Here is a 12,132-nt window from a genome sequence, read left to right as displayed (position 1 = left end):
AAAACTTGACTCTCCGGAGGACAAAGAAAGTCGGACCATGGGATTGTGGGATACATCTAGGGGTGTGTCTACACTAGCCCCCTAGTTCGAACTAGGGAGGCTAACGTAGGCATTCGAACTTGCAAATGAAGCCCGGGATTTAAATATACCGAGCTTTATTTGCATGTTCCAGTCCGGCCACCATTTTTAAATGCCACTAGTCCGGACTAACTGCCCGCAGCTTCACGTGGCAGTTAAACGGTAATTCGAACTAAGTCCTTAGTTCTAATTACCTGTTACTCCTCCTGGCTAATGCTTACATTAGCCTTCCTAGTTCAAACTAGGGGGATAGGGTAGACATACCCTAGCACACTCCCACGGCATGAGACCAACAGGGCTGCACCCTTGTTGCATAGCAATAGGGTTTGAACCGGCGGGTCCCAGCTTGACTCAGGCTTGGCCTTTCCGCTCCTGCTGGGTCCTGGGTCCACGCTCCGGGTCAGGCTGTTTGTGTGTAGTCAGAATGGGTGTAGGCTTCACTCTGAGTTCAAACCCTAGACTTAAACTGCAGTGTAGACCTCTCCAGAGCAGGCCTTCTTGAGAAACAGTGAAAGGTCTGAAAACATGAGGCAAGGCTGAAGGAATTGGGCTTGTTTAGCTCGGAAAAGAGAAGATTGAGGAGGGACATGAGAGCGGTTTTCAAGTATCTAAAAGGGCGTTACAAGGAGGAGGAGGGAGAAAAATTGTTCTCCTTGGCCTCTGAGGATAGGACAAGAAGCAAAGGGCTTAAATTGCAGCAAGGGAGGTTGAGGTTGGACATTAGGAAAAACTTCCTAACTGTCAGGATGGTTAAGCACTGAAATAAATTGCCCAGGGAGGCTGTAATCTCCCTCACTGGAGATATTTAAGAGCAGGTTGGACAGACGCCTGTCAGGGAGGATCTAGACAGTGCTTGGTCCTGCTGTGAGGGCAGAGGACAGGACCTCGAGGTCCCCTCCAGTTCTAGTGTCCTATGATTCTATGAAAAGATGTGTGCCCGGAACAAGGGCAGGAACTAACTTCTCACCATTAGGTGGCAGCAGTGGGGCACTTGGTCCGAGTTTTTCCAACTTTCGATGTTTGTTAAATAGCTGTAGCTTGAGTTGGACTGGAGTTGTGATGAGAGGCACTGGCAGGTAGGGAACATTCCATGTGCTCTATAAACCTGGACTGAAAATAACTTCAGTCCCAAACGCCCAAGTCCCTTTGTTTTTGAGTAGAAATGGGGGATGCCAAGGGCAGGGTTCAGAAGCCTGGGTTGTCTCTGTGGGCGTGACCGTCGTTGTTTCGCCGGCATCCTGCCGTCTAGGAGTTCATGAAGAAAGTGGAAGAAAAGCGAGCGGATGTGAATGCGGCAGTGGGGATGGGAGAAGTTATCCTGGCTGAGTGTCACCCGGACTGCATCACCACGATCAAACACTGGATCACCATCATCCGAGCCAGGTTTGAGGAGGTGAGTCCTAGGGGACCCTGTCTCCTTGGGTAGAGGGAAGGCTCTTTCTCGTCCCCAACGTGCGGGGGACAATCAGACTCTTCCACAATCAGGCTCTTCTTTTGGCCGTTTCTTGGTGGGGAAGTTCTCCGACCTGCGTTAGTTGGGCGGACAAGATGATCGCAGTGGAACTTCCTGCCCTCGGGACCTAGGAAGCAGCAGGGCATGTATGAGCTAAACTGGATTCCTCTCCTGAGTTCTAGATGCCCTGGTCCTGTCCGCTTGGATCAGTTCTCGCAGAGAATCGTGCGTCAGCCAGTGAGCCAGTAGGAGTGGTGGCTGCCTTGTTTTCCTTCTGGCTGTTGGTTTCCTTTTCTCCCCAGGGGAGCATCCCAGAATAAGTGCCTCTATTTCTCATGCTGACGGCAGCTCTTGTTGGTGTTTCCGTCAGGTTCTGACCTGGGCAAAGCAGCACCAGCAACGGCTCGAGACGGCGCTTTCAGAGCTGGTGGCTAACGCTGAGCTCTTGGAGGAACTCTTATCGTGGATCCAGTGGGCCGAGACCACGCTGATCCAGCGGGATCAAGAACCAATGCCACAATACATCGATCAGGTCAAAGCCCTCATCTCGGAACACCAGGTAATGCCCCAGCTGATACCTACTGACTTCCTCTCTGCCCGGCTCCTGGGGCAGGGAGTCTGGTCTTTTGTAACAGCCACCTTTCTTGGAAAGAGGTTGGATTACTTCATGATCTTATCACAGCCAGACCTGTCCCCAGGGCTGTCTGTAAGATTTACCGGGCCCTATGCAGTACTATTAAACTGCTGCCCCTATGCCTGACAGCAGCAGTGCAGCGGCTGGGAGATTTCTCAGAGATGTTATTTTATAATTTTCAGCACGTGAATGGTAAATTTTAAATGTAGGTCCTGTACACTAACACAGTAAATACAGGAACTGGTCGTGTGTACCTGCTGAATGCCTTTTTTCACAGGTTCAGTGTTCTGCTGTTAGATCTGCTTTTCCCTTTTAAGGGTATGTCTACACAGCAGCGTTAGTTCAGAATAACTGACAGTATTCTGAAATAACACAGTGCACGTCCACACTACAAGCCTTTACTGTATTTCGAAATAATGTCGAGCTGGAGGACGGCTTACGCCGACTCCTGTAACCCGCATTTCACGAGGAGTAAGGGAAGGCGAAGGGAGAGTGCTCTTCCTTTGACTTCCTACTGTGGAGACAATACCAAAAGCCGAATCCAGCTATTTCACCTTAAGCTGCGTGATTGATGTAGCTGAAGTTGCGTGGCTTAATGTGACGTTAGTCCTGCAGTGTGGATGTGCCCTAAGTTAACTAGATCAACTGTGAGGAATCAGAGCCACAGACCTGGGCTAGGGGGAGGCCGGTAGGTGGACATTAAGACCCAGCGGTGCACGGATTTTCAGATGCCCTACGCAGCTGCGTGTTCTGTGTATCGGCCCTGTCCATCACATTTAATGCTAGGAACTGAATTCCACTCAGCACAGGGGGCAAAATATCAGGACTGGAGATCAAACCCGCAGCGATGGAATAAGCTTTCCCACAAAGCCACTCCGCTGCTATTCAGTCTGTGCTCGCGCGTCTGCTCCGGACTTGGACTTTCTCCGCAGGAATCCTGAGCGACAGCAACCTAACGCTGAGCTGCTCAATGTGACCGCTCTCTTCTCTTCTCCCTTTTGCCTTTAACAGTCTTTTATGGAGGAGATGACACGGAAACAGCCCGACGTGGACTGGGTCACTAAGACGTACAAGAGGAAAGCCACCGAACCAGCTCATGGAACGTTCATGGAGAAATCCCGCTCCAACAGTATGTTTGCAGCTTACGGCTATGTGCATCCTCTACAGCAGGGGTTCCCACCCTGGGTACGCGTACCCCCAGGGGGTACGCAAAGCTTGTCAAGGGGGTACGGGGAATATTTGGTAAATAACTAGATTGTCCTAATTGAAACTTTCCAAAAGTAGTCGTGTGAGTGAAAAAAGTTGTGGTTTCTAGAGTCTAGAATTTATTTCCTTTCATATTGAATAGGGGGTACGGGAAGGTTTACTAAAACCAATGGGGTACGGGGAGCAAAAAAGGGGGGAACCCCTGCTCTACAGGAATGAATTCTGAGGTGGGGCGGGAAACACACAGGAATCGCCTTTGCTTGGCTCTCATTCTCCATGAGCAAGACAACCTGCTTTGCCGGCCACTTGGAACTGGCTGGGGATTGCCAGGGGATGCGGAGGGGAAATGAGGCCGCGTTTGCAGCAGCGGCTGCCGTATGCGAAGAGCTTTTCTTCTCTGTCTTTAACTGGTCCAGTTCTGACCCTCGTTGCCCTAGCACGAAGATTTCCTCATGTCTGGTTCTTGCAGTGGAGAGCCCTGGGAGGCCTAGCTCAGGAAGACGACACCAAAGGGAAGCGGGGCGCGGGAGTTGCTGGGCGTGGGATGGCAGAGGAATGTCTGTAGAACTGCAATAGCCCCAGTTCTGTGGTGCTCAGCATTTCTTAACCTCCCCTTTTCTTTTGCCCACGTACTCCTTCCGGGAGAGAGGTTCTGTTGAAACAAACACAGCTGTTGTCTTTTCCTTTTCTGGGCTCCTCCAAGCCTCCACCTCATGCAGCATGTTTCTCTTTCCCTAGGGAAATCTTTGAGTCAGACAGCCCTTCCTGCCATGCCGGTTTTCTCCCAGTCGGAAGCCAAGAACCCCCGAATTAACCAGCTCTCGGCCCGCTGGCAGCAGGTGTGGCTGCGGGCACTGGAACGCCAGCGGAAACTCAATGACACGCTTGATAGGCTGGAGGAGGTAATGACCCCGCTGTGCTGTTACGCGAGGGGTAGTTTACCGTGAGAAAGCGTTTGCTGGACTCTCGAGAGAAGGGCAAAGCCTTACGTTAGCGCCCGCCTCTCAGACTGTGTTGTGCATGTCATGGGTTGTGACTGCCATGGTCCTCCACTACAGTAGTGCGGCTGAAAGCCACATTCCACAGTAACTGCAGGTTAACCTGACTGCTTGTTCTATTAAAGTCACTCTAGGTTGAACCTCTCTGGTCCGGCAACCTCCGTGGTCCGGCATGATGTGAGTTAGCCGGGTGTCCACTTATCACGGGTGTGGCCAAGTTTCCCGTAGTCCTAGAAAGTTTGTTTACAGCCCCCAGCCCTGGCTCTGTGTTCAATGCTGATATTTAGCTCGAATTTACCTCCTCAATGACTTCCAGTGGGCGGTGGAAGTGTTGGTAATGCTGCTAGACAATATTGACCTCCCAAGATCCAGCAAACTCTCTGGTTCGGCACCGGTCAGGTCCCCAGGGAGCCGGATTAGAGAGGTTCAACCTGTACTTCTGTTGCTAATCAAAGTCAGACCCAGCTGGGAGTACTGCTAATAGTCTAAAAAATACCGTGCTACTATGTATATATATTTTTTTTAAAACCTCTAATATAATTTTGTTTTTATTTATGCTTAACAAAGCAGCTATGCCCAGAAGTGAGTGTTTTTGTTTTTTGTTGCTTTTTCTGTAGGTCAGTTCAGTTTATCCGTATTAACGTTTTTCTTTGTTCCTTTTAACTCTGGAGCTTTTTTTTAAAGCACTAAAATGGTGTTGCTTTGAGCCACTCTGAACTCTTAGCTGAAGGGCTCCTGAAAATCAGTCCTAAATGTCCTAACCCTCAGCTTCACTAAGGGTGTGTCCACACAGCACCCTAAAGTAGAAATAAGACACACAATATGCACTGCGCAAATTGCATGTCTTATTTTCATTCTATTGAGAAATAGCTTATTTTGAAATTTGGCTCGTCTACACAGCGCCAGATTTTGAAATAACGCCCTATTTCGAGACATCCCTTAATCCTCATGGAACGAGGGCTACAGGGATGCTGAAATAGCACGCCCGTTATTTCGAAAAATACTTTGAAATAACGGGCAGCTTGTTAAGACACAGGGTAGCTATTTCGGAATACCTCTGGTATCCCAAAATAGCCGAGCAGTGTCGACGTCGCCTAACTGAACCGTGATTTAAACTGGTCTTAGCTGTTGGTGTGCACTGCGGTTCCAGGGAACTGCATTTAGAAGCATCATTTGGGTCTTGCGGCCAGGTCTGCAGAGGTGAGATGTATTTAGAGTCAAGTTGATGAAGGGGGAAAGGCAGGTTGATGTTGCTGGATTACATGTTCATGGAGCAACATTGCAATCCTCCTCAGAGGAGAAACTTCTGTCCTTCCTGGGAAAAGCCGCAGGAGCTCTGTTCTCAGCTGCCTAGGCAAAAAGTGAGGTAGAACAATGCAGATGTTCAATGTGGGAAAGGATTTGAAGTTCCAAAAATAAAGGAAGTGGGCAAGTCGGGGGGGGGGGGAGACCCCTGTTCTTAGAAGTCTGAAAAGATATGACTTGTGTTTGTGTGTGTGCGTCCGTCCGTGTTCTATCTGCATACGTGCATGTTTAAAAATAAGGAGGACGCTTTGCTTTTTTCCTGAGTCTGTGATTGTGTGACACACTGTCCGTATGGCAGCTGTCGGACACGTTGTGGCCCCTGTTCTGTTACGGAAACGCTGTGGCTATGGGTTTCAGAGGAATGGCCTAATTACACATGGTGCATTGAAGAGGTGTGGGATAATCAGAAAGTTGCAGTCAGCCCCCAAATTTGACTTAGTCGCTGAACTCTTAGCTCAGCAAGATCTTCTGGGGGGCAGGAGGGAGTTTTCTGTCTGTCCCTTAGACTCCCATTGACTCGAATTGGCCTTTCAGTTGAAGGAGTTTGCAAACTTTGACTTTGACATCTGGAGGAAGAAATACATGCGCTGGATGAATCACAAGAAATCCCGGGTGATGGACTTCTTCCGGCGGATCGACAAGGACCAGGATGGAAAAATCACCCGGCAGGAGTTCATTGATGGAATCTTAGCATCCAGTAAGTCTTGATCTGTTTCATTCCATCCTTCTGCTACAGATGTCTAAGGTTAACCCGTCGGCATTAGGTTTACTGGTTAACTGGACCTGGTTCAAACCCTGGCGGTGGGCCAACAGGACCCCAACCATGGCTCCCCTGCACCAGCCCACCGGAGTGACCTCGGATAGTGGTTAAATGATACAATTTGAATTGTTAAACCGGTTAACTGGTTTGACCAATGTTTACATCTCTAGCTGCCGCAAAATTCTGTCTGTCAGAGGCTGGGAATGGGCGATGGGTGTGATTCCCTGTTCTATTCACTCCCTCTGGGGCACCTGGCGTTGGCCACTGTCAGCAGACAGGCCCTGGGCACGATGGACCTTTGATCTGACCCCGTCTGGACATTTTAATGTTCTTAAAACCTGATAAATCTGTCTCCGAGAAACTTTGTTCCCACCACTTTGGAGACAAATGCAATTCACATTTCTTGCACCTCTGTCAGGGGAGGTCAGCGGTGAACTAATAGCACGGCAGTCCTGCCCCACACGTGAGCTATTGTTGCACCATGCCAAGAAGCTGGCGTTGCTTGAGGCCTGGGATCTGTATTATCCTTTGAAACTCCAGTAATTATGTAGCCTTGTTTCCTTTCGTGTGGCTATTGTGATGTAGACTCTGGATAAGGAAACGTGAATGTGGGGGGGGGGGGATATTCTCTTTGCACAGCTGGTGAGAGAAGAGGATACAGGGAGGTATATGTTTTATTCCAGAGTTCCCCACCACGAAGCTAGAGATGACGGCCGTGGCTGACATCTTCGACCAGGATGGGGATGGCTATATCGATTACTATGAATTCGTAGCTGCTCTCCATCCAAGCAAAGACGCTTACCGACCGACCACAGATGCGGACAAAATTGAGGATGAGGTAACGGAGTTTCTAAGGAGAGTAGCATTTGAGTGGGTACCCTGGAGGGCTTCATTTTTCCCTATGGGTCCGCTTCTTAAATACATATCCAGAAAATGGTTGCTTGATGAGCACCCGGAGAATCCTAGAGGCACTGATCCACGATCAGTGTTCAAATGGAAAACGTTTTCAAGTGACCAGTTATATTGGACGCCCAGTATCCTGCATCCCATGTGTCCAGTACAAGAGCTGCTAATGATCAACCCCGATCTCTGTCCCTCTCGTTTTGCAACAGGTCACAAGGCAGGTGGCCCAGTGCAAGTGTGCAAAGAGGTTTCAAGTGGAGCAGATTGGAGAGAATAAGTATCGGGTAAGAGGAAGAAATCCACATTGGCCATAATAGCACCAAGTCTCTGAGTTCCATAACTGGGTGGGAGCGTGCCAGGGAGAAGGACCCGATTTAACTTCGATAACAGCAGCCTGACGTTTTCGTACTCTCCAGAGACCTCACTCTTCCAGTGATTGACTCGGGCTTTTTACCTGTGCTAGCCTCTTCCCTTCGGAGATGTTTAGTGCAGATTAGAACAATCACTTGCATTCGGGAATTGGAACCAGGCACTTAGCGTGGGCTCTGCAGTGAGGGAATAACGCGAAGAGTTTACACACTAGTTCCTTATTCCCCAAGCTGGCCGGAGGGTCTCTGGAGGTGAGAGTTTCTGGGGAGGCTGCTTCAATGGGCCATTAACAGAGAGCGCTCATTCCTTGCTAGTAATTAGACCTACGGTGGGGAGGAGAGGGGTTTCTCTATTGGGAGAGCCATAATGGAGGCGATACACAGGGGCACCTGATTATAAACGGGAGGGATATAAAATCACATTTAAAATATTAACTGGTCCAGCTGTATGGTTAACCGGGCCTGGCCGAACTGGAGCAGCTCCATACCTGTGATGCAGAGCGGTGGGCCTGGCCGAACTGGAGCAGCTCCAGCCAGGCCGGGCACCGGTTACCGGTAAGCATAACCCAGTAAGGCTGATGCTCACCAGGTAACCAATTAACCAATTACCTGTTTACATCCCTAATAAATGGTCCGTGATCATCTCCACCTGTGACTTTCTGAGACGAGAACAAGCTGAGAGTCAGCATGTTCTGGTGCATTAAGTCTTGGATCTGCCTTATAACACAAGGAGATGAATGTGGCAGTGTTCTCAGAGGGTTTAGCTCGCTCACCGTCAGGGATGTGGTATCAACAGATATCACAGACTGTAACTGCCTCTGAGTTTTATGTGTGTACGTTACACCTCTGCCTATGTAGCTGGTGTCTAAAAAGGGGGAGCAAAGTATTTGCGCGATGGATCTGCATTCAGGTACTTCCTGTTTTTATTTCCCTGGGATGGACTGGCAGCACACCAGCACGGTTTCCTGCAGGCCTGGGCAGGGAGGAGTTAAGAGCGACACTTGGGCACTGTTGAATTTCAGATTTTGGCACGTCTCTCCGACGGCACTACATCAGTGAGGACGCACTGTGCTGAGGGGCACGCGCTGTCCCGCCGGCATAAATACTCCTGCTCCACAAGCGGCAGGAGCCTTGTTGCTGGGATAGAGTCTCCTGCCAACGTGGTGCCGCTGTGGACTGCCCTTAGGTCGATGTCACATCCCTTGCTCAGATGGGGGCTTTTTCACACAGTAGTGTAGACGGGCCCTTGTGAAGTGCTGAATTCCAGCTTCTGCAGTCGGGGCAGTGAGCAAGTCAAACAACATCGCGTACCCTGATTTGTAACTCCCCGTGGTTTGCGAAAATGTTCATGATGATTGCACTGTGAAAGCCTATAAAATGTTTTCTTGTTTTTCTCCCCGTCTTCCTCTTCTCTCTTCCTGACGTGCTCCCCGTCCCAATTCTTTCTCTCCGTAGTTCTTCCTCGGCAATCAGGTACAGTGTGCCTTGCAATGCTGTGTCTCATTCTTTTTTAACCCACATAGCTTGGTGTGTGTAATCCCTGTCTTGTTGCTGTGGGAAGAAGTGATCTAAGAATGCTGTGTTACAGCTGGCTATAGTGCTCGGCAGAGCTTGGTATACAGAAAACCGTTGTTCCCCTGAAAATGTGACACCGTGTGGTAAAACTGCTCGGAAGAAAGAAGTAAAAAGTTTAATTGCAAAATCAGAAAGCCACAAAGATGGCGAGAGTTAGCCTCCAAATTGCTTCTTTCTCTGATGCCCCTGGGGTGTTAGAGGACATGGCTTTATTCATGGGAAAGAGAACATTTCAGGTACCAGGGGAACCCAGTGCTCAGGGTAGACTTGTCCGAAAAGACCATTCTCTCATGATTCTCTCGCTACTGCTGGAGGAATTCTAACACTCCTTAAAAATATAATCAGGCTAACATTTCCTGAGCAGACTGTATACCAGGATCTGGGCGGGTTTGGCTAAAACATGGTCACACTGGAATGAGAATGCTGCATTCACATGGTTAATCTCATAGGTAACGATAACTAAACCTTCATCCCCGGCTTCACCAACTTGTAACTGGAAGAAGGTTCATGAGAAATTGCATGTACCTACCTCGTGTTCCGATGTGTGTTTAGTGTTCTGGTAACTGAAGGCTGACTAGAACACCCGAACCCTGCTGGTCATGCGACTGGCGGGATGTGTTTCCTCACAAGAACCCAGCCTCCTTTGGGAATCTGTTTATTTTAACTACTCAGGATTTTGAACGTGACGAGGTGGCCTCTAAATGGGGCGCCATGAAAGAAAGAAAGAAATGTGAATTACGTGAGTGAAGGGAAGGAGAGAAACCAGATCCCCGGTTATTCTAGATAGGTGGCTGTAGACAAACCTTTGAAGGGAACTATAAAAGGTATCAAATTATTACAGTAACGTTTTAATGTGACAAGACTGGAGCCAGGACTAGAACGTGTGTTACTAAAATGGAAGGCCGCCACCTACCCTCTGCTGTGTTGATGTGATGGGGCTACAAAGCTCATGTTTCCAGCTAGCTGAGAATTCCCCATGTCATAGAATCCTAGAACTCTAGAACTGGAAGGGACCTCGAGAGGCCATCGAGTCTAGTCCCCTGCCCTCACAGCAAGACCAAGCACCATCTATATCACCCCTGACTGGTGTCTGTCCAACCTGCTCTTCAATATCTCCAGGGATGGAGATTCCACAACCTCCCTCGGCAATTTATTCCCGTGTCTAACCGCCCTGACAATTGGGAAGTTTTTCCTAATGTCCAGCCTCAACCTCCCTTGCTGCAATTTAAGCCCATTGCTTCCTGTCCTGTCCTCAGAGGCCAAGGAGAACAATTTTTCTCCCCCCTCCTTGTGACACCCTTTTAGGTCCTTGAAAGCTGCTGGTGTGGAGGAATAACCCAGCATGTGTAGCACCCGTCCAGCAAAGGGGCATAGCCAGAGAGCCTGTGTCCTCCAGCAAGCAGCAGGCATAAATGGCTTTTTCTGGCTATAGCCAATTGACATGGCATCCGTGCCAGGAGAGGGGTGTTGCCCCATGCCCGGGCATGCCCCGCAGTCGAGAATCTAGCCTAGAAACGTCAAGACCTCAAACCGTAGTTTGTAAAGCCAGAGAGCCTGCCATTTCAGCACTCCAGCCCGTCTGCTTAGCCCTAAAGATCGGCCATTCTGGTGGCTCCCAGAGAGCAGAATTGGTAACCCTCCTGCTCTACAGCTAAATAAACTCCTGTTGCCGTTTGCTGGGGAGGGCTTGGTGGCAGGATATCCCCCCCCCCCCCCATGGCAGGCAGACACTGTGTTCAACCCGGTTTCCCTCCTGGCTTAAGCTCTTAAGACATGGCGATATTTTTGCTGCTCTTTATTATACCCTGTGTGTGGTACATGGAGCCGAACAGTTCACAGTAGTCCAGGCAGAGGTCTTCTACCTGTCCGGCAGTGTTCCCTGCAAAGACTCCAGTGCTGCCCAGCTGATGAGCAGAGTCCTCACAGCCGGCAGCCTGTGTTTCTATTGGTGGTGCACATCCGCACGTGTCCTGGTGCACTTAACAAAATTTATTCTGCACATGGATGGGAAAAAATTACAGGGAATGTTGTAGTCTGGGTGTCACAGTAAATGTTAGGAGAAGGTGACTGAAGAAAAGTGTGTGCATGGAGGTGGCTGGAGACTTTTAATAATGGCTTGGCTTAGGTAAGGTAGCGGGGGAATCTGGAAAGAGATGTATGATTTTCTTGATTTTGGGCATGTTTAATGATGGTTTGAAATTGGTGAGATTTTAAATTACTGGTGAATATTATAATCACTAATCAACATTTTTGGGACACAAACCTTAGATTTGGACATGCTAGATTCACTATAATTGGGTGACTCTCGTGGTAGCACTCTTGCTGGGGGCGTGGAGGTGGAGGCTTAGCAAAATGCTCACATCTCAGGCTGTGTGAAGAGGTTTCTTTCTCACTGCTGATAAGGCCTTGCTCACATTTGCTCTGCCAGCCTTCAGTGATGGATCAAGTGTGTCTCTCCAAAGTGGACTGCATCAGGCATGTCAGAGGGTAGTGTGGGCTAATGGGAAGAGCACTGGAAGCAGGACTCCAGTGGCTGGGTTCTGCCCTTGGCTCTCCCACTGCTCTGCTGCCCCTCCCCGTGCCTCAGTGTCTTCAACTGTAAAATGGGGGTGGTGATGCTATGACACCCTACCCTCTTTAAAAAGTGCTTTGAGATCTGCTAATGAAAGTGTTCTGCAAGAGCTGAGTGGAGTTTATTATTATGCCTGAAATAAAATGCAGTTTAAATTCTCTTTCTTTGGGTGAAACCCTCAAAAGATCACATTTAGAAACTGTAATTTGCTACCTGGCCATTCTTTGGTCAGCGTTTGAATTTCTGAACTCTTTTCTTGAGCAAAGGCCCTTGTTAATAA

General features: G+C 49.1%; 1 protein-coding gene across 25 annotated transcripts in view; it reads left to right on the top strand.

The window, feature by feature from the left end:
* MACF1 (microtubule actin crosslinking factor 1) overlaps positions 1–12,132 on the top strand; it is a 299,184-nt gene that overhangs the window by 269,988 nt on the left and 17,064 nt on the right. For 19 of the 25 annotated variants that reach the window (XM_075908730.2, XM_075908723.2, XM_075908726.2 and 16 more), the window contains 8 exons: positions 1,328–1,471; positions 1,902–2,090; positions 3,177–3,294; positions 4,110–4,273; positions 6,209–6,371; positions 7,118–7,272; positions 7,547–7,621; positions 9,161–9,178. In XM_075908730.2, coding sequence (XP_075764845.2) covers positions 1,328–1,471; positions 1,902–2,090; positions 3,177–3,294; positions 4,110–4,273; positions 6,209–6,371; positions 7,118–7,272; positions 7,547–7,621; positions 9,161–9,178 — 1,026 coding nt within the window. The remainder of the gene's footprint in view (positions 1–1,327; positions 1,472–1,901; positions 2,091–3,176; positions 3,295–4,109; positions 4,274–6,208; positions 6,372–7,117; positions 7,273–7,546; positions 7,622–9,160; positions 9,179–12,132) is intronic. The other 6 variants (XM_075908729.2, XM_075908727.2, XM_075908725.2 and 3 more) reach the window with 1 other exon arrangement.

Source organism: Pelodiscus sinensis, chromosome 26, assembly GCF_052426305.1.
Source record: "Pelodiscus sinensis isolate ZL-2025 chromosome 26, ASM5242630v1, whole genome shotgun sequence".
Classification (NCBI taxonomy): domain Eukaryota; kingdom Metazoa; phylum Chordata; order Testudines; family Trionychidae; genus Pelodiscus; species Pelodiscus sinensis.
This window is presented reverse-complemented; position numbering and strand designations above follow the sequence as displayed.